At 45.0% G+C, this 20607-nt stretch overlaps 1 protein-coding gene across 2 annotated transcripts in view; it reads right to left on the reverse strand.

The window, feature by feature from the left end:
• The window catches only part of KLHL12 (kelch like family member 12), a 621505-nt gene that overhangs the window by 15776 nt on the left and 585122 nt on the right, over positions 1-20607 (reverse strand). Inside the window, exon 12 of one of the 2 annotated variants that reach the window (XM_086923077.1) lies at positions 2116-2186. The exons of the other annotated variant lie outside the window; for it this stretch is intronic. Within the exon in view, the coding sequence (XP_086779203.1) occupies positions 2116-2186 (71 nt within the window). The remainder of the gene's footprint in view (positions 1-2115; positions 2187-20607) is intronic. 2 annotated transcript variants of the gene reach the window in all.

A 20607-nucleotide genomic window follows, 5' to 3' on the forward strand; every position in this document is an offset into this window, starting at 1 on the left:
TCCATCGTTATTTTGCTCACCAAGCCACACCAGTTCAGACATGGCCATATGCAAATCACTCTTGACCCTGCGCCTCATGGGAACAGTCCAGCCCGAACTGCCAAGCCATGTCTTCCCTGGACCGGAATCAAGCATCCTAGGACCGGTTTCTGGCTATCAGCCTTCATCAGCCAGGATAGCTTGACTCCAGTGGCGTAGTGAACACGGGACCCACGTCTGGGCATACCCTTCCCACATAGGGTGAACACCAAAACACACAAGATGATGGACGCAATGTTGCACAATGGCTGGCTTGGCTTGGCGAGCAAAATATCGATGGATTAACCCAGATCTGTGACTGGGGGGTGAATGTTTTGCCATTGTGCAACATTCAGTCCATCATCTGGTTTGTTTTGCTGTTCACCCTATGTGGGAAGGGTATGCCCAGACGTGGGTCCCTTTCTCACTACGCCACTGGAGTCAAGCTATCCTGGCTGAAGACGGCTGATAGCCAGAAACCAGTCCTAAGATGCTTGATTCCGGTCCAGGGAAGACATGGCTTGGCAGTTCGGGCTGGACTGTTCCCATGGTGCACAGGGTCAAGACTGATTTGCATATGGCCATGTCTGAACTGGGGTGGCTTGGTGAGCAAAATATCGATGGATTAAACCCAGATCTGGGAATGGGGGTGAATGTTTTGCCATTGTGCAACATTCCGTCCATCATCTTGTTTGTTTTGCTGTTCACCCTATGTGGGAAGGGTATGCCCAGACGTGGGTCCCTTGCTCACCACGCCACTGGAGTCAAGTTATCCTGGCTGAAGGCGGCTGATAGCCAGAAACCAGTCCTAAGATGCTTGATTCCGGTCCAGGGAAGACATGGCTTGGCAGTTCGGGCTGGACTGTTCCCATGGTGCACAGGGTCAAGACTGATTTGCATATGGCCATGTCTGAACTGGGGTGGCTTGGTGAGCAAAATATCGATGGATTAAACCCAGATCTGGGAATGGGGGTGAATGTTTTGCCACTGTGCAACATTCCGCCCATCATCTTATTTGTTTTGCTGTTCACCCTATATGGAAAGCCAGCTTCCTACAGTAAACTATCAAACCCAGACATTTCTGAAAAGTAGACATCCAGGGGAGTCCAGGGTGGTGTGTTTCGCATGTTTCCCACATAATTTTCTTACCCACAATGCTGTGCAAATCTTAAACTTTGACTAAAATCACAAATATTTCTCTATTTCTGTGACGTAACCTTCTGGAAAGCTCAGGGATCCACAAAGGTCCTACCACCAAGCGTTCCCCCGCTTGTCCTGATAAAAATGCTACCCCACTTGTGTGGCTGTAACTAGTACCTCCGATAGCCACAAATCAAACCAGGGACAATGTGAGTTTCTCTGTGAGACTACCATCGACCTTGATTTGATGTGTGCCTGGCACAGGGTCTATGCCCAGCCACACAAGCAGGGTAGCATTTCTATCGGGACAAGTGGAGGAAAGCTCGGTGGAGGACAATTTGTGGATTCTTACTGATTCTGAAAGTTTAGGTCACAGAAATGCAAGGAAAAGGTGCAATTTTAGGCAAAGTTTGAGGTTTGCAGGGAATTGTGGGTAAGAAAACCTTGTGAGATATATGAGGGCACACCACCCTTGACTCCCATTGGTGTTTTGTTTTCAGAAATATCTGGGCCTGGTAGGTTTCCCTGGGTGTCCATCAATCCCTAGCAAAAAAACACTGCTACCCAGTAGGAAGCTGGCTCTGTATATACTATACCACAGTAAGGTATAGTGTGCACAGAGTCCAGGGGATCCCGAAAAATGTACAGAGGTAAAAGTAGATTATACCTTACTCTCTACTTGTGGTAGTGTGGGCGAGCAGCAAGGCTTTATCAGAGGGTAGTGTTAAGCATTTATTGTACACACACATGATTTAAAACACTCAAAGACTGAACGCTGACCAACTGTTTTGTATAAAAATATTGTTGTATTTTAACTTTAGACCAAGCAGGACTTGATGCAGGTAAGTAAATATAATACTTTTCAACAATAATATAGTTATATGCAGTTGGCTTTGTTACAGGTAGGTCAAATGTTCAGAAATAGTTGACATTACCTTACATATACTTTGAAATTACCTTTTAGATTACTTTTCAGGTCACTTTTTCTACTCAGTGTGATATGCCTAAATATCACACTGGGACGTTTCCTAGATAAAAGACAAGTTAATCAGTTTTTGTAAACACACAGTTTCTTAGGTTCTCATACAATTTCCAAATCCACACTTAAAAGATTTCCACAGAAAAGCAGTCAATGCAGTCCTATGGGAGAACATCAGGTTATCGGTTTAAAGGTAAGTACTCGGTCTTGGGAGTTGGATTTGTGGGGTTATAACCAGGGTAACCCCAGGGTCAAGGATGCCCTAAAAGGACACACTCAGCGCACTAGGGTGGCCAGGTGCAGAGGCCCAATGTTATCCAATGGGGGAGAGGGGGCCACTGGTTAGTGGCTGCTCGCGGGCACACCACTTGGATGTGGGAGCAAAGCTCCAACGGTTTAGCTAAGGGCAAAGGGGGATACAAGACAGCACACAAAGTGCACCCACAGCGGCTCAGGGGCGGCCAGGTGCTGGATCGACATTGGGATCCTTGTTGGTTTCAATGGGGAGGGTCCTCTCAGAACAAACACTGCAGGCTCGGGCACGAAGATCATCTGGAAGCAACCAGAGGTTGGAGAGGTAAGTTGGATGTCAAGGGATGCCGAAAGACAGTTGGTTGGGCCACCCAAGGCCGCGGAACGTAGAGTGAAGGGGTATCTTTTGGCGTCAGGTTTTCCTTACTGGTTCTGGTCACTGACGGGAGAGGGGGGTGGATCCTCCAGATAGGGGCTGCAGGCGCCATCAGGAGACTTGAGATGGGTCAGGGATCACAAGATCCCAGGTCAGGATCGCCTGGCTGGGTCAGTTCACAAAGGCAGCAAGCCTTTGAAGATTCTCCTTCGTGGACCCTGCCCATCCTGGGGGAGGAGCCTTGGCACCTCTGCCCAGGATGAGCTTTGTTTCAGGACCCAGAGAGCGGGAAGCTATCGATTCTGGGGTCCAGAAACATGTCTGGGGTGGCAACTGGCGAACAGCCAGTCAGCCAGGACATTAGAGACAGGTCGTTCAGGGGGCATCTCTAATATGCCCTCTGAGTGCATATTGCATTAAATCCTACATTGGCATCAATGTGGGTTTAATGTGCTGAGAAGTTTGATATAAAAAAAAACAACTTTTCAGTAAAGGCATTATGGTGCTGCTGAGTTCGTAATGACGAACTCCCAGACCATATACTCTTTATGGCTTCACTGCACTTACAATGTCTACGAATATACACTGTAGGGGTACAGGGCTCATGCAAGTGTACCCTCACCAGCGGTCTAGTGCACCCAGCTAGAGGGGTGGCTTTACCTATGCCATAAGCAGTCGAATGAAGGCATGGCACACAGGGATGTGTGGCATGTCGACTCTTCACTTTGCCCTGAACCAAAGCATGCAACCTGCGATGGCAGTGTGTGTGTTAGGGTACAGGGCCTCTAAGGGTGGCACAATATGTGCTGCAGTCCTTAGAGGCTTTCCCTGGTCAAGGAGCTTTGGTACCCATTGTACCTTTTACAAGGGACTTACATGTGGGCATGGAGTTGCCAACTGGGTGTGCAACAGTACAGTTTTAGGGGAAGAACACAAGCCTTGGTTACCTGGTTGGCATGTTCCCAGGGCACACAGTCAAAAGAGCATCAACATCAGGCAGAAAATGGGGGAGGGAAGGGGGGCAAACATGCAAAAAGGGGGACTTTCCTACATACCGCCATTGCTAAAGCAGATCAATTTTGTTACAGGAAATGTTGATGTCTCCACATTGTATTTTGAAGCCTAGGCCTACCCACACAAGTGAAGAACCATTTTTATTGGACGACTTGGGGGAATGGTAGATGGTAGCAAATTTGTTGCTTTCTGCAGAATCCAGAACTTTCCATCACAGAAATGTGGTGAAAATGTGTTTCTGGGTAGGAAAACCTTGTAAAAGCCATGCAAGTAAATCCACCCAGGATTTCCCCGATTGTCTAGTTTTCAAAAATGTGTAGGTTTCCCTAGGTACTGACTGAGCTAGGGCACAAAATCCACAGCCAGCCACATACAAAAAAAAAAGTGTCAGTGGGTTTTTGGGCTTTTCCTGTCGCAGGCACTACCCCTACCGAAACAAGTGAGGTACCATTTTTATAAGGAGACTTGGGGGAATGCTGGGTGGCAGGAAATGCATGGCTCAGCACAGATTTCAGAAGTTTTCCTCACAGAAATGTGAGGGAAAAGGGTGTTTTTAAGTCTAAGTTTGAGGTTTGCAAAGTATTCTGTGTAAACAAAAGCAGGTGGGAACCATGAAAGTCACTCCAAGCTGGCTTTCCCTAGGTGTCTAATTTGAAAGAATTTACAGGTGCCCGGTGACCTAGGGCCCAAAATCCACAACTACCCCAACTCAACAAAGGGGACAGTTTTCTGTGGAAAGAAAAAATGTGATGTGTCCATTTTGTGTTTGGGTCCATTCCTGTTGCAGGCACTAACTAGGGCTACCCACACAAGTGAGGTACCATTTTTATTGGGATACATTTGTGAATTCATAATAGTAGAACATGTGTTATTATCAATTGTATTTCTCTATATTTGAGCCTTTCAAAAGTCAGAATTTCTGCGGCTCTAGCGGGTTCAAAACGCTGCGGCCCGACTGGTGACAGGTCTGCCTAGGCGGTGCTCGGTGTCCAATGCCCTGCGCTCTCTCCACTGGCTCCCTGTGCAGCAGAGGATTAGATTCAAGGTTCTCTGCCTTGCATTTAAAATCCTCAAGGGTACTTCCCCACAAATCTTGGAGAAACTGCTGATCCCCTATGTCCCCTCTCGCACTCTTAGATCGCTAGGCCAGAACTTAGCAGTGGTCCCGCGTTTTAAGTTGAGCAGAATTGGTGGCCGCTCCTTTCGAGTCCTGGCAGCGAGCTGGTGGAACTCTCTTCCTCCACAAATCCGGGCCATCGATGAGCTCCTTCAGTTTAGACGGGCTATCAAGACCTTCTTATTTGTTTAGCTCATCTGTTGTGTCTCTTCTCCTTTCTGCCCGCTTTTAATGCTGTGTTGTGTTTACCTTCTCATAGCGCCAGGACGCCCCTTTGCTGGGGCAGCTGTGCGCGGTATAAATAAAAATAACATAAGCCATTGTGTAAGAAAGAAGAAATTTGGAAAGGTGCGGTGAGGTACTAGGCAAGGGTGCCCCTTATCCCTGTTGCTATTCTCGCCCGCTGTGGAGCCGCTGGCAGCAAAGTTTCGGGTGAGAGGATCAGAATGTGGAATCCCTCTGGGAGATGGCATGCACATCATCTCCCTGCATGCAGATGTCCTTCTGTACCTTAGAGATTTATTTTATTTTGGAAGTTTTATATAGCGCTAGCCTGACAGGAAGGTATCGGAGCGCTTCACATAATTACAGAGCGGTGCAAAAGAAAGCAAAACACAATAAAGTACAGCGAGACATTCCAGATACGAATCACAGTAAGGAGAAAGAGAAGAGATCCATTGCAGGGTTTTGGCATTCCCCCTCCGGGAGGGGAGCAGAGTCTCTTTAGATACTCCAAGCAGCTCCTATCTGATAGCTAAGGAGCGGTCAAGGAACAGGATGTTGAGCCGACTTTTGAATTTAGGGAAGGAAGGAATAGTTCTGATGTGGGCGGATAGAGTTCCATATTTTGGGCGCATTTCCGGCAAAGGACCGGTCCACGTTTTTTTGTTTTAGAGTTTTTAGTGGGATCAGAAGTAGGGTGTTAGAGCTTCTGAGGTTCCTGTTCTGACCTGCTTTTTTAAGTTTGGAAGACAGATATTCGGGTTTGCCTGTGTGAAGGGCTTTGTGGGTGAAAATTACAAAAAACAATTTGATGGACAGAATGTAGATCAATGTCTTACATTCACCCCAGTACAAGGATCTGGGCCTAAATCCATCGTTTTTTGCACTCCACACCACCCTGGGTCAGATAATGGCTTTATGCAAATCAGCTCTGACCCTGTGCCCCATGGGAACAGTCCAGTCCGAACTACAACAGCCATATCTTTCCCAGACCGGAATCAAGCATCCGAGGACCGGACCGGTTTCGAGGTAACACCTCTCATCAGCCCGGCTAGCTTGACTCCAGTGGTGTGGAGGCTCTGGGACCCACGTCTGAGCTACGCCAGTACACTCAGGGAGAAAATTACAAAAAACAATTTGATGGACAGAATGTAGATCAATGTCTTACATTCACCCCAGTACAAGGATCTGGGCCTAAATCCATCGTTTTTTGCCCTCCACATCACCCTGGGTCAGATAATGGCTTTATGCAAATCAGCTCTGACCCTGTGCTCCAGGGTGGTGTGGAGTGCAAAAAAACGATGTATTTGGGCCCAGATCTTTTGACTGGGGGAATGTGTGACATTGATCCACATTCGGTCCATCACTTGTTGTTTGGGCTTTGTGGGTGAGGCAGGCTGTTCTAAAGTTCGCCCGCATTTCTATTGGTAACCATTTCAGTTCTTTTAGTGCCGGAGAGATGTGGTTAAATTTCTTTATTTCAATGACCATTCTGGCAGCCGCGTTGTGGGTTATTTTCAGAGGAGCAAGATGAGTTTTGGGTATTCCAGTGAGGATTGCATTTCCATAGTCAAGTCTTGACAGCACCAAAGCTTTGGTGGCTTCTTTGAGATCATTGGGTGGAATGAAAGGTTTTATTTTGCTTAGTAGCATCAGGTTAAGGAAGGCGCTCTTTGCTGAGATCTTGATGAGTTTGGTCAAGTCTAGTTTGGAGTCAAGCGTGATGCCTAATGATTTGACGGAGTCCGCTAGGGTGAGGTTCCCATTAAGCGCGTCAATATCTTTTAGCCACTCGATCATTTGTGGGTTCTCTTCTTTGTTCGAGATAAGGAGTAATTCAGTTTTGTTCGGATTCAACTTTAGATGGTTGCTTGACAGCCAGCGTTGAACTTCCTTTAGTGTTTCATTGAGTCTGTGAATGTCTTTAGAGGAGGAGATTTCCAGATAGATTTGGGTATCATCCGCGTAGAGGTGGAAGGGGATGTTGGCTTTCCTGAGTAGGGTGGAGAGGGGTTCCATGTAAATGTTGAAGAGTTGAGGGGAGAGCACTGATCCTTGGGGAACTCTCCTCTTGACTGGATGAAGGTCGGACTCAAAGCTTTTGATTTTGATTCTTTGGGAGCAGTTGTGCAGGAATGAGGAGAACCAGTTGGTCACTCAATTCCGAATGAGGTGGAACCCATTTTTGGAGAGTTTGAAGCTTTATCTGGATTGGTAATAAATGCAGCAAAATCCTGCCTTTATCCGTTTGTAGACTCATGCCTCCATCCACATTATGCGCTCAATAACACCAGCATTGAGTGGCAGACGCACACCTTCCGATATTTGAGGATCTGTATATACCACCAACAAGATAATCTGCTCAAAGGGAACCTGGGCAGGGCAGTGGCTTTGATACGCTCACAAAGCACGTTCTGAAGCACACTTCCTCTAGCAACTATGGGCCGCATCGCCGGGATTAAAATGATGGTCTTAGGGCGACTCCTGTACTACTTCACCAACCTCTGTCGGTACATCCCACCCACATTTGTCAGAGGCCTGGAGGGAAAGGTGAGAGGACTCATCTGGGGGTCATCCTGAATCAGAGTCGCTCTCAAGAAACTTAACCTACCGACAGACCAGGGCGGTCTTGCGCTCCCTAATCTAGAATACTACCTTGCAGCCCAACTTCAGTGGGTGGCCCGATGGCTCCCTGAACGCCAACAGACAGACACAGCAGCACACCTGCCGCCCCTGTCCCATCAAGCCCTCTTGTCATTATTTCACCCATGCAATAAGCAGAAAAAAACATAACAGCTGCTACTAAACGTAGCATACAGATGCTATCGCAGAAGCATATTCATCACTCGAACCACAAAACCGTATGCTCCTGGTATTAGGCACACCCAGGGGCCGCACACCTGTGGGCGGAATTCAGGACGTTGGGGATCTGTACCACAAAGGCAGCTTGATGTAGTTTGCCTTTCTAGCAGAAAGTAATAGGATCCAACTTGGGCAATTCCTTATACACCGAACGATCATAGCTGCATTAAATAAACACTGGGGCGACAAGACAAGAGAGCTACCAATGCACTTACCAGTTCAGTACTTCATGGTAAGTGGGTGTCACCTGATCAAATGGTTCACTGCCTCTTTAAGGCACCACACAGCGAGCACGCTACTTACCCTACGAATGAGGTGGGAGGGTGATCTGCAGCGCTCCTTCACAGATGCTGAATGGAGCAGGGTGCTCGCTGGACCCAACAATATTCTGCAAAACAGGAGTTTTCGCCTAATACAATACTTCATTACCCAAAGGGCATATCTTACCCCAGCAAAGATCAATTCATTTTACAATAATGCAGATACTACCTGCCCACGCTACCGCTCGACTGATGCATTTTTTTACTGCACATGGTGCAGAGCTACTCCGGCCTGGAAGCGTTCTGGGAATCAGTGTTGTCCTTACTTAGTCGCTACACAGATCGTTTGGTACCCCTGAGTTGGGAGACCTGTATACTGAATCTCTACACTAATACCAAACGCCTATGAGTCACCTCCCGGTTTTTAGCACTGGGGTTAATTGTTGCGAAGCAACTGATAACTAAAAGATGGCGCTCTCCTCAACCCCCAGCCATACTAGACTGGAAACGCTCACTGCAAGTGTGGGCCAAAGCAGCGAGTGTGGCGTTGCATAGGAAAGACACGGTGGGATTGCACAAAGTTCCAATTAGGGCACACAGGGACACATTCTTACACAAACTGCTAGAAAGAGATGTGATAGCGACAGACTCACCCTGACACGATACCTGGGTATGCACCAAGATGACTTCTCACGCACACAGCACCTAAAAAGCTGTATACAGACAAATAGCTATCGAGCATGCCACAAGCAGATCCTATATGCTGCAAAGCAGCCAAATACTTACGCCAACCATGTTCGCGGTTCAGGGAATACTACTGTAACTAGTTAGAGGATCAGTGTCAAGTTTCATCCCACCCCTGTTATATTTATAGTTGTCCTCAGCCTTTACTTCCCAATCCCCAAATTAGCTACACTAGAGGCGGTACACACACAGTCCCCCAATAGGCAAACATCCCACTAGGGACTGATAATGTGCAAAACGTCAAATTTAAATGATCGATGGGGCATGAATCACCATCATCCGTAGATCCTGAGCCACTTAGGCTGTAACACTATATCCTGGGCCATATGTGTTTAGTGTCTGTATTTCAGTGACGTGATGCACTGTACCATAAAATGTACATCTATAATGTTCAGTGTTGATACAATGAAAACAATAAAAACAGATTAAAACAAACAAAAAAAGACATTTTAAAAAATGCCTTCTCAATCACATGCTAATACAGGTACACATGAAAAACTAATTAAATTAATATTGTATTGATATGTTCAGGAAATAAATGTAATTGTTTTTTAATTCAAAAAGTGTCATTATGTTTAATTTTTTGGACTCTCCGCTAATTTGTAAGATTTATTGTTACAGTGGTGTATGAAGTCATTATGTTCTGTAAAGTTTCACAGGTGAGTAAACACAGCTCTCTCAATTTGTTTTCCTAAGAATGGTCCATTTGATTTGCACCTGTAGTTTGCTGGGTTGTGTTGGTTGCGTACTTAACATTTTTTTTGAGGGGATATCTAATGTAAGTTTTCAGCTCCGTTCCATGGACTTGTTGAGTAGGAATCTTGCTACCGCCATGTTTTTTATTTAATTTGTTTTAATTTAATGAGTTTTATATAGAGCTGGCTAGACCCATGGGTATCAGAGCGCTTTACATTAGATTACATAAAGTTACAAAGATGATAACAAATAAACGTTACATCAAATAAGCAACACATTTAAGGAGAGAAGAAGGTGAGACAAATAGAGCAGAGACGGGGACGGGGAAAGTGTGAAGGGAGAGGATGATTGAAAAGACAACAACAGGAGAGACACAGGGAAGTTTGCCCAGTGACCGACTGGGTAGGTGACGACCGAGGAGGGAATCCACAGCCTGACTCCCCTGTAACTAGCAAGGTAGCTTCATCGGGCATCAGTCAAAATAGCTAGGTTTCCACAGACGAGAGAAAGTTCACAGAAGAATGTCCAAGTGTTTAACAGGATGGAAACAGTGAACAAGATCGGGAGAGGGTAAAGGTCCAAAACTGGAAAGAAGAGATGAATAGAGTGGATGGGGTAAAGGGGTAGAGTGAAGGAGGAGGATGGGGCTTAGAGGTCAGGCGAGACAAAGGAGAGTCTGTCCAAGGACCGGCTGGGTAGGTGACGGCCGAGGAGGGATCCACAGATCATCTCCCCTATAGCGATCAAGGTAGCTCCACTGGGCATCAGTCAGAATAGCTAGGTCTCAACTGTCGGTGGAGAGTTCATGGAGTAACTGTCCTGGAGGGTGAGCTGAAACAGAGAAGGGTGAAAGCAGATCAGGATCTGACCTGTGACCAGGTATTTTAGACCAGGCCAAAAAGAGCATCGAGGAGGGTCTTACTGAGGTGGCCATCTTGAAGACTGGTAAGGGGGATGAGCCATTGATGTTCGAATTTGGTCGATCCCCTCTAATCACTATGACCCAGAAGGAAAGGGGGTGCAAGCTAAAAACAGCAGATCAGCCTCAGGAACAGTGCCAGGGAGCAACGGTGAGCTGGGTGCTGTTGCGGCATGGACTTAGTTAGCACAGGAGTGGTAGCAGTCGCCATCATAGGGTCAGGCAGCATTGAGGGTCCGATCGGCGTGCAGCACCAGCTGACTCAGATAGTAAATACCTTAAATGGTATCTGGTTAGAGGATGGGTGGGTGTGCCGCTACACTGGAAGCTCTGCTGAGAGGTACGATTGAGCTGTCACCGTCATATACACGCTGCGCACATTTCTGCCGGAAACTTCCAGATAGCACAATTATTGGGTGGGCAGTGAAGGGTAATGGAGTCCAGGAGGGTGTGCATACAATTGCCCCTCCAGGGCAGCCTCCGTGTGTCCCCACCGCCGCTTCACTTGTTATGGGGAACACTGCTTTAAGGCTCAAAGTCTTCCAAACTGCAGCGCTGTTTACATGGCAGTTGGGCACCATCTTAGGGTCAGGCACAACTGATAATGGTCGGCTCTACCTTCTGACCCAGCACCATGTTTGCAGTGCTGGGTCAGAAGGTGATCCAACTGGTATGGCTGATAATCAAGAAAATCTTTTTGTGCGAGGGTATTTTTGAAAGTATAAACTAATGGAGAATTGTCTCCTCTTTCTATGGTGGTTAGGTCATGTGTTGTCTGATTTCTCCTTAAGGTAATTTTCAATCTTTTTAATTTTTTAGATCAATTTATGGGAGATTTTGTGACAGAAGGCTTGCGATTGTGGTGGTGTTGCGTTTTGACACTCTGGATTGCAGAATTCTGTAAGAATATTATGGAGTTCTTTAGAAGGGAAGTCAGCTTCAGTAATGCATGTGGTGCGTGGTGCCTTTTTGTGGTTCTGACTGCTCTACTGTAGACTTGTGGTTTAGCATGCTTATTATGTCTGTTTCATCTATCGATTTTCTTCACTTGTGTTGTATTATGTTGAGTTGTGTTTTCATTTCTTGATGTTGCCATTAACCCATGTAGTATTCTTTTTGTGGGCAACTCTGGGTGTGTTTTTTGTTGGTATTTGTTTGTCCAGTGTAGTGGAGATCCTATTGTACAAGGTGTGCATGTCTTTCAGTCGCATGTTTATTGGGATTCTTTCAAGATCAGTGTTGATTGTGGAAAATTCCTAGTTTTTTCCCACTGTCTGTACAAGTGCTTGCTGTTGCTGGTTTTTGGTATCTTTGAAGTGTTGTCATCAACAGGTGTGTTGATCTTGAAAGTGATTATGTTGTGGTCGCTCCAGCTTGCTGACCTTCACAACACATTACAATCAGGCTGCAGGAGATGCTGCAGCACTGAAACTGCTATGCTCAATATTTCTTACGACATTCACAAATCCTTAGATGAAGGTGACTCATGCCTCCTTATCCTACTTGACCTATTGACTGCTTTTGATACGGGAAACCATCCAGATTTACTTGAGAGCCTCAAGAGTGGCACTGGTATCAACAGCACAGTCTTGAAATGGTTCACATCCTACCTGCAACATTTTTCTCCACAAATAAAAATAAACAGTTGTCTTTTGAAGCCTGTTCCAGTGCCACAAGGTTCAATCCTTTCTCCTGCCCTATTTATTCTCTTCATGGAACCCCTCACAATTATTATGAAACATGCAGTCGTCTAATATCACATATATGCTGACAACACACAACTCTACTACAAAATACGTTTCACTTAGAGACATCCTCCATTTAAATGCCACACTAAACAAGATACAAAACTGCTTAAGTTCCAACCACCTAAAACTAAACCCCAGCCAGACTGAACTGCTATTCCTCTCTCCTAAAAACAATCCCCAACCAATTCAAGAATGGTTAAAGAAAGTGAACCCACAAGACTGCTCTCTTTCACTTTCCCACTCCGTAAAATCCTTGGGTATCAACCATGACAGAAACAACTCAGATAAAGGAGCACTTTTCACACTAAAACAGCTAAACCTTTTAACCCTTCCAATGACTAAGACCGTAGTGCAATCGCTTGTCCTCTCTAAACTGGACTATGGCAACTCCATCATCACTGGAACTCCAAAAAATCACCTTGCATCCCCGAGAGCCACTCTCAATGCGGCAGCCAGACACCTCACAGGAATAAAGAGGTTTGATCACATCTCACCTGCCCATAAGCGCCTCAACTGGCTTCCCATTGAAGGAAGATGCAGCTTCAAGACCACCTGCATCATCCACAATTCCCTTCATACGAAAACACCCAAATACCTAGAAACCAAACTTTCCAGAGCCAGTAGACGCTGGGTACTGAGAAGTTTCAGCTAATTTCTTCTCATACCCCCTCAGCTAAAAAAGAAATTCACCCAGGCACATGCTTTCTCAGGAAATTCCCCAAGTATATGGAACTCACTCCCCAAAGATCTCCGATGCAACCCCTCCTTTTTCTTGCTTTAAACAAGACTTCAAATGTTTGCTACTTAATAACTGATTCAACTTTCATACAAGTTATCTACGTTTCCTAAAGACCTTGCCCCACTCTACAGACTCCCTTGTAATCTCTTGACTCAGTCAGTCCCTACTTTTACACTAATGTCCTAACTTGTCTGCTGTATTGTGCAACGTCATTACCTTTTTGCTGTACTGTTATGGACTTTATGGGTTCTTACTATTTTAATGATGATTTGTTCATACCTCCCGTTGACTGTATTTGATCTACATATATCCTCACATGTCTCTTGAAAGCTCACTACTTGTAAAGCACTCTGATACATTTGGGTCTAGCTTCCGCTATATAAAAATAAAAAAAATATCTAACAATGGCTGCCCTAAAGGTGCAAATAGGATATATAAAGTGTGTTCTGCATTGTGAGTTGGGGCAGAAATTATTTGATTTGTTTGAGATTGAAGGCTTCAAGGTCGGTGTGATAGCTGTAGTTTTTAGATTCTGCTTGTCAAACTATATGTTGAGGTCACCTAGAATGTATAAGGCTGGTTAGGCCAGGGGTGTTGGACACGGTACCAAGTACATCTTTAAAGTTGGCATTGCTACATGGTGGGCTATATATTAAGAGGAAGGGATAAGTTATAGTTGGAATGGTCACCAAGGATTCACAGCTGTGCATTTGAGGATTTCAATTTGTGTTATTTATGGATGATAAACAGGCCTCCATCAATTTTGAAATATGATTTTTGTTTGTGGAGATGAAATCAGGTGGGATTGCTTCGTGGCATGTGGGTGCAAAGTCTTTGATGAGCTGTGTTTGTACTGAAGGGGAAGTCTGGAGTTGTTTCTGAGAGTAGGTCTAAGATGTAAGAGCTATTTTTGTTCTGGATCTAGCGTTGAAGAGTAGGCATTTAAATGTTTGTGTTTCTTCTTCATTTCATGGTGCTTTTAGGGGGATGTAAGGAGTAGTATTGGTATAGGTGTAGGGCATAGGGCATTTTGGTGTGACTGGGTTGGATGGGTATTCTGGTTGTGGTTTTAGTGGAGTTGAAAGAGAAGCTATTCAGTGATAGGCTAATGCAAAAACAACAGTTGATGGACAGAATGCAGAATATCATACATTCACCCCAGTACAGAGATCTGGGCCTAAATCCATTGTTTTTTCGCTCACCATGCATACCAGTTTGAACCCAGCCATATGCAAATCAGTCTTGACCCTGTGCCCCATGGGAACAGTCCAGCCCGAACTTCTAAGCCAGGTCCTCCCATGTAGTATATACAAGTAAAAAGCAGTTGGTCAGAGTGTAGATCATGTACACTCATGCACTTAGCTTTTCTTTTTATAACCATTATGATATCATTATGTACATTCCAGCTATTCAAAACCCCTGGGCCTCTCCACTCCATTCTGCTATACATGCCCATATTTTTAGCCCCCGAGTTCTAGCTTTCTTCTCTCTACATGCATATAAGGCTGCCTCCTATTTCCAGACTCCAAGAAGTCTGGCCAACCACATCTGAAAAGTAGGTGGTTCTCGGTCTTTCGAGCGGGCTGCTAACATTATTCTAAAAATAGCTGTGCCTAAAAAGAGGCAATATTTGTGTTCTTTATCGCATCCCAGGATTGCTAACCTAGAGGCCAGCTCAAGGTTAGTACCAAATAGGGTTTTCCAAAAGCCAAGGATCCCTGATTTTAGGATGGGCAATTTCCCGCAATCATAAAACATATGTATCAGTGTGGCCGGGCCCACCCCACATCTGGGACATTTATCATCCACCCTTTTCCGCCATGCAAATAGCTTCGCCGGTGTAAAATAAAGATTAAATATGGTCTTTTATAATTGTGCTTTTAAATTATATGATAAAAAGATTTCAGCAGACAAAACTAAGGTCCTATAAATATCTGCGTCAGGATTATTCAATTTCACTGCCCATGACGTCTCAGTCTTTTCTGAATCATGCGGCAATGCTGCTAATTCTCCAAGACTCACTTCTAATCTGATCCATCAGAGGAATCTTCTAAATTTTCACTCTTGGTCTATATGCTGTAAGGATACTCTTGATCTATGCAAATTTAAAAAAATGGTTGGGAAGTATCTCGAAGTCATGTTTTAGTTTGGAGAATTGGCGTTGCTGTTTTCCACCATAAAACTCTCCAATAGTGGTAACCCCTTTATTTTCCCCCTCCTTCCCCACAACATCATAAACATCCCTTGGGAAGATCGATGCATGCCATAGGGGGTTATATTTTGTGACCTTCGGAATTTCAATAATTCTGGATATCTGCTTCCATAGCCTCCATGCACTCTGTATAATTTTAAACCAAACTTTTTATAGTAACTTTGCTCTAGTTGTTTTAAGAGCAGCCCAGGGGCCTCATTTCCTACTGCAAGTTCAAATATTATGGGAATTCTCTCAATCGTATCTTCGCTACCATTACTATCTATCTCCAACAAAAAGGATACTTGATGCAGTAGGGCAGCCCAATAATATAGTGTGATATTGGGAACTGCAAGCCCTCCTTGATCTTGTGGTAATGTCGGGAACTTTACAGCCCACCTCACCTTCCCATACTGCCACATAAAATTGGAAAACATAGAATTAATATTTTTGAGCATATGATCCTCTAGAGCGAGCGGAATTGACCTAAACAGGTATAAGAGTTTGGGGAGAATAGTCATTTTTAGAAAATTTCCCCTCCCAATTATCGACAAGTGCAGTCCATTAACCCTCTTTAGTTCTGCAGCTAAGGTTTTAACCAATGGATCAAAATTCCATTTAATTATATTATCCACTTTTGCTGTAATTCGCACCCCTAGATAGACGGCCGACTCTACTCGCCTTGAATCATTAAAATCCACATTATCTGTACAAACAACAATAGTTTTCTCTCTATTTAGAGCATATCCTGATAGCAGGCCAAACTTCTTGGTTATACAATTAATTTAATCAAGGGCCTCTTTGGGGTCCGATGTTCGCACTCTGTTTTTGTTCGAAGAAGTCTTTTTCAGTCACAAGGTACGTTACCCTTCCTTTCGGTTATAGTGCGCATGGGCATTGACTCCATTGTGAGATTGTTTTCCCGCAAAGGGTGATAATGGAGTTAGTGAGAGTAGTAGAAAGATGTCCTTGTATATATGTATCTAAGTAAGATGTCACTGCAACAGATATAGGTATCCGGGGAGGCGGGTGGGCGCATGTGAATCTACAGCGATACATACCAAGAACAGATGCATACTGGGTAAGTAGCATTTTCCGTTCGAGGCATGTGAGCCGTAGATCACAAGCTTTGCATAGACTATATAGCAGTAATCTCCCAAAGCGGTGGCTAACCTGTAGCTGTGGCAGTCGTTTGAAATAGTGTACGTAAAACTGCTTGGCCCACACTAGCTGGCTGTCTCGCTAACACATCTACACAATAGTGTTTTGTGAATGTGTGAGGTGTAGACCAGGTTGCAGCTTTGCAGATGTCATCTATGAGTATATTTCCTAAGAATGCCATAGAAGCCCCTAGTTTGCGTGTGCACTCTAGGGGGAATTGTCAATATTCATTTTGCTATTGCGTAGCATGTTTGAATGCATTTGACTATCCACAGTGCAATACCTAATTTTGATATGGGATTGCCTCTATGTGGTGGAGCTAAAGCGACAAATATTTGTTTTGTCTTACGGAAAGGTTTTGTCCTTTCTATGTAGTAGAGGAATACTCTTTTCACATCTAAAGTGTGTAAAGCATGTGCTGCCACAGAATCTGGTTTAGGGAAGAACACAGGCAACTCAACAGATATGAAAGGCAGAAATCACCTTGGGTAGAAATTTTGGTTTGGTCCGAAGAACCACTTTGTTTTGATGTACTTGTAAAAATGGTTCTTCTATGGTTAGTGCCTGACGCTCACCTACTCTACTCAGTGATGTGATAACTATGAGGAGAGTTACCTACCAAGTGTGAAACTGCAGCTCACATCTGTGCAATAGCTCAAAGGGTCGACCCATCAGGCTGGTGAGGATAATGTTGAGATTCCACACTAGAGCAGGTGGAAGTCTTAAGTCCCTCCATAAATGCTTTGATGACAGGCACTCTGAAGAGAGATAGATGTTGTCTATTCTGAAGGTATTCGGATATTGCAGCAAGATGTAAGCATATGGATGTGTTACGATAAATTTGAACGCTGCAGCTGTAATAAATAGCGTATAATGTCTTGAACTGAAGCGTCAAGCGAGTTGATCTGATTGGTATTACAGTATATTGCAAACCCATTCCACTTTGCTGCTTAGCAAGCTCTTGTGGTAGGACGTCTAGCCTCTTTGATGATATTCTGGCGGGAGATTGAGGTGGCCAAACTCAAAGACTTCAGATGCCAGATCGCAAAATTTGAGGTGAGTCTAATCTCCCCAAGGCTCTGCGTGAGGAGATTGGGTGTAATATGTAGTTTTTGGTGAGGAACTACTGAGAGCTCCAACAGGGTTGTGAACCAGGGGTGACTGGCCTGTGTGGGAGCAACTAGGATTAGTGTCAGGAATGCGTGTCTGAGTTTCCGAACCACTAATGGAATGAGTGGGAGAGGCAGAAAAGCGTAGGTAAATACCCTGACCAATTCATCCATAGTGCACTGTCTCTGGACAATGGGTGTGGATACCTGGATGTGAAGCCTGGGCATTTTGCGTTTAGGTTTGGGGCGAACAGATCTATGTCTGAGAAGCCCCACATCTGAAAAAATGGGAGGAGAGTTTGAAGGCGGAGTTCCCATTCGTGGATCGGTTTACTCCTGGCAGATGTTCTGCGAGGAGATACATTTTGTGACTTATGGCCCATCTCCAGATGGTTGTGCTTGTTGTGACAGCTGGAGAGTGTCCCCCCGTTTCTGTATGTAGTACTTTGCGGTCATGTTGTCTGTACGAATCAGGACAGCTTTCCCTACTAGTTGGAGTTGAAATGCTTTGAGTGCTAGAAAAATCGTTAGCAGCTCTAGATGATTAATGTGAAGCTGCTTTTGTTGCAAGCCCCGCATGTCCTGAATTGTGTGTGTTTGGAGATGAGCTCCCCAACCAGTGAGCGATGTGTCTGCTGTTAGCACTATCGGTGGAATTGAGTCGATGAAAGGCTGCCCTTTTGAAAGGTTTTGGGGATTCCACCACTGCAGAGAGCAATGGATGTGGCCGTCCACCAACACTAGATCGGATTACAGGCCCTGAGCATGGTTCCACTAACGTGCTAAGCATTCCTGCAGTGGACACATTTGAAGTCTTGGGTAAGGTTCTATAAGGATACAAGATGCCATCATGCCTAGTAACTGCATGCTGGCAATGAGTGTTGAGGCTGAAACTGAGAGAGTATAGTCTGCATACTGCGGACCCGTATTTGGGTTGGCCAGAGCCTTTTGTTTATAGTGGCTCCCAAATACGCTTGCGTGTTGGGTGGTTGGAGATGGGACTTGGACAGATTTACTGTGAATTGAAGATCGTGGAACAACTGTGCTGTTTTGTGAGTGTGACGTAGACAACTTTGTTGCGAGTTGTCTTTAACCACATCCGTGCGGTGCAGATTTACCGCCGGTGCTGAGCCCTAACGAAAACGGGCGTGGTCATGACGGAACGGTTCCATCATGAGCACAGCTCGACCGATGTTCATGACGGAACCGTTCCGTCATGAGCATCGAAGGGGTTAATGAGCTAATCGTCTAAGTATGGGAAGACATGAATGTGTTGACTTTGTAGATAAGCTGCGACTACTGCCAGGCATTTGGTGAAAACCCTCGGTGCGGTAGTTACTCCGAATGGAAGTATCTTGAATTGATAATGCTGGCCTGCTACCATTATCTGAGGTATTTGCGGTCAGTGGGGTGTATTGGTAAATAGAAATAGGCGTTCTTTAAGTCCAGAGTGGACAAAGTCGCCTTGCTGAACGAGCGGGAACACTTGTTGGAGTGTTACCATATGAAAGTGGTCCAACTGAATGAATGGATTTAGTTCTCGGAGATCTAGTATAGGCCTGAGAGAGCCGTCTTTCTTGGGAATTAAGAAGTACAGGGCATATACACCGGCCCTTTGATAATGTAACAGGACTGGTTCTATAGCTCCTTTTTCTAACAGAGAGAACTTCTTGCTTGAGAAGGTGGAGATGTTCTTGTGGCATTGCGTGTGATCTTGGAAGAATGTTTGGGGGAGTGTCTGTAAGTTCCAGACAGTAACCATTTTGAATAGTTTGTAGAACCCATTTGTCTGAGGTGATGGTATTCCGGACAGATAGAAATTGGAAGAGACGTCACCGACAGGAGTGGAATGATCAGGGGTAGCGTAACAAAGTCACTGCATGTTGTTTACAGGGGAAGTGCGTGTTGAGTTGCCTCTGCCTCTTCCCTTTCCGTTGTTTCTTCTAAACCCACCTCTAAAATAGCCTCTTGATGAGGGCTATTGGTTGTTGCCCTTGTAAGAGGAGGCGTTTGTGATTAATTTACCATGCTGATTAAGGACGTTAGCCTTTGATTTATGTTTGTCAGGCAGAAACTGTATCAGTTTCTCTAGCTCATCATAATGAGCCCTGTCCTAGCGAGCTTATAAAGCTTGCGCATTAGCGATGCGCCAATGATTGGCTGCTTGTGACGCTACCCTTTTTACCCGAAGCATCAATTAATTTGAACTCCTTATCAGGAGGAGGGACGTCACCTGTGGTCTGTGAGTTAGCTCTCTTTCGAGCATTAGAAACTACAAGAGTCAAAAGGCAGCTGGCCCTTGATGTAAGCAGGGTCAGTAAGTGCTTGTTTATATTTTTTCCACCCTGGGTGTAAAGATTCTTGCCCTTACAGGATCTTTAAAGAGTTCCTCTGTATGCTTAAGCATCCCTTAAAGCATTGGCAATGTATGAGTAGCTCTCTGAGAGGAACTTAGGGTTTCAGATAAGAAATCCTCTTCTAGCGATTCTTTGTGTAGCTCTACCCCTTGGTAATGAGCAGCCCTGTTAAGTAGCTCAAAGCATCCTAAGTTGTCGTTGGATGTTGAGGGTTTGGAAGATATATAGATCCGGATCATGATCAGTGTTCGGATCAGTGTCATAGTCTTCCCATGGATCAGTGTCCTGTGGCCTATCCTCATCCCCATCATCCTGTGGGTCAGGTGATAGTGGTGAATTTATGGGTGTGATGAGTACATTTGGATCAATGGGCGAAGGAGGTGGAATATAAGGTGGAGAAAGGTTAGTACCCACATTTTTTCTCTTTAGAAAAATGTGGTAATCCTCCTGCAGGTTCATTTTCCTCTTCTCTGGTAATTTAGCATGAATATGTCCAGGGTCTGGATGTATTACCAGTTCCTTCTGTTTCGAATCTGAAGGAGGAACATCGGCCCAAGGCTCTTTGGTGGAGTCTTTTTATCCTTTGATACGGTTTTCGGGCGTGGAAAGTTTCAGTTCCAAACCTTTCGGTTCCGAAGATTTACTCTTCGGTAACAATGGAATAGTTACCATGACATGCTTCGGTTTCGACGCCAAAGGTTTT

Source organism: Lissotriton vulgaris, chromosome 5, assembly GCF_964263255.1.
Source record: "Lissotriton vulgaris chromosome 5, aLisVul1.2, whole genome shotgun sequence".
In the NCBI taxonomy this organism is placed as follows: Eukaryota; Metazoa; Chordata; class Amphibia; order Caudata; family Salamandridae; genus Lissotriton; species Lissotriton vulgaris.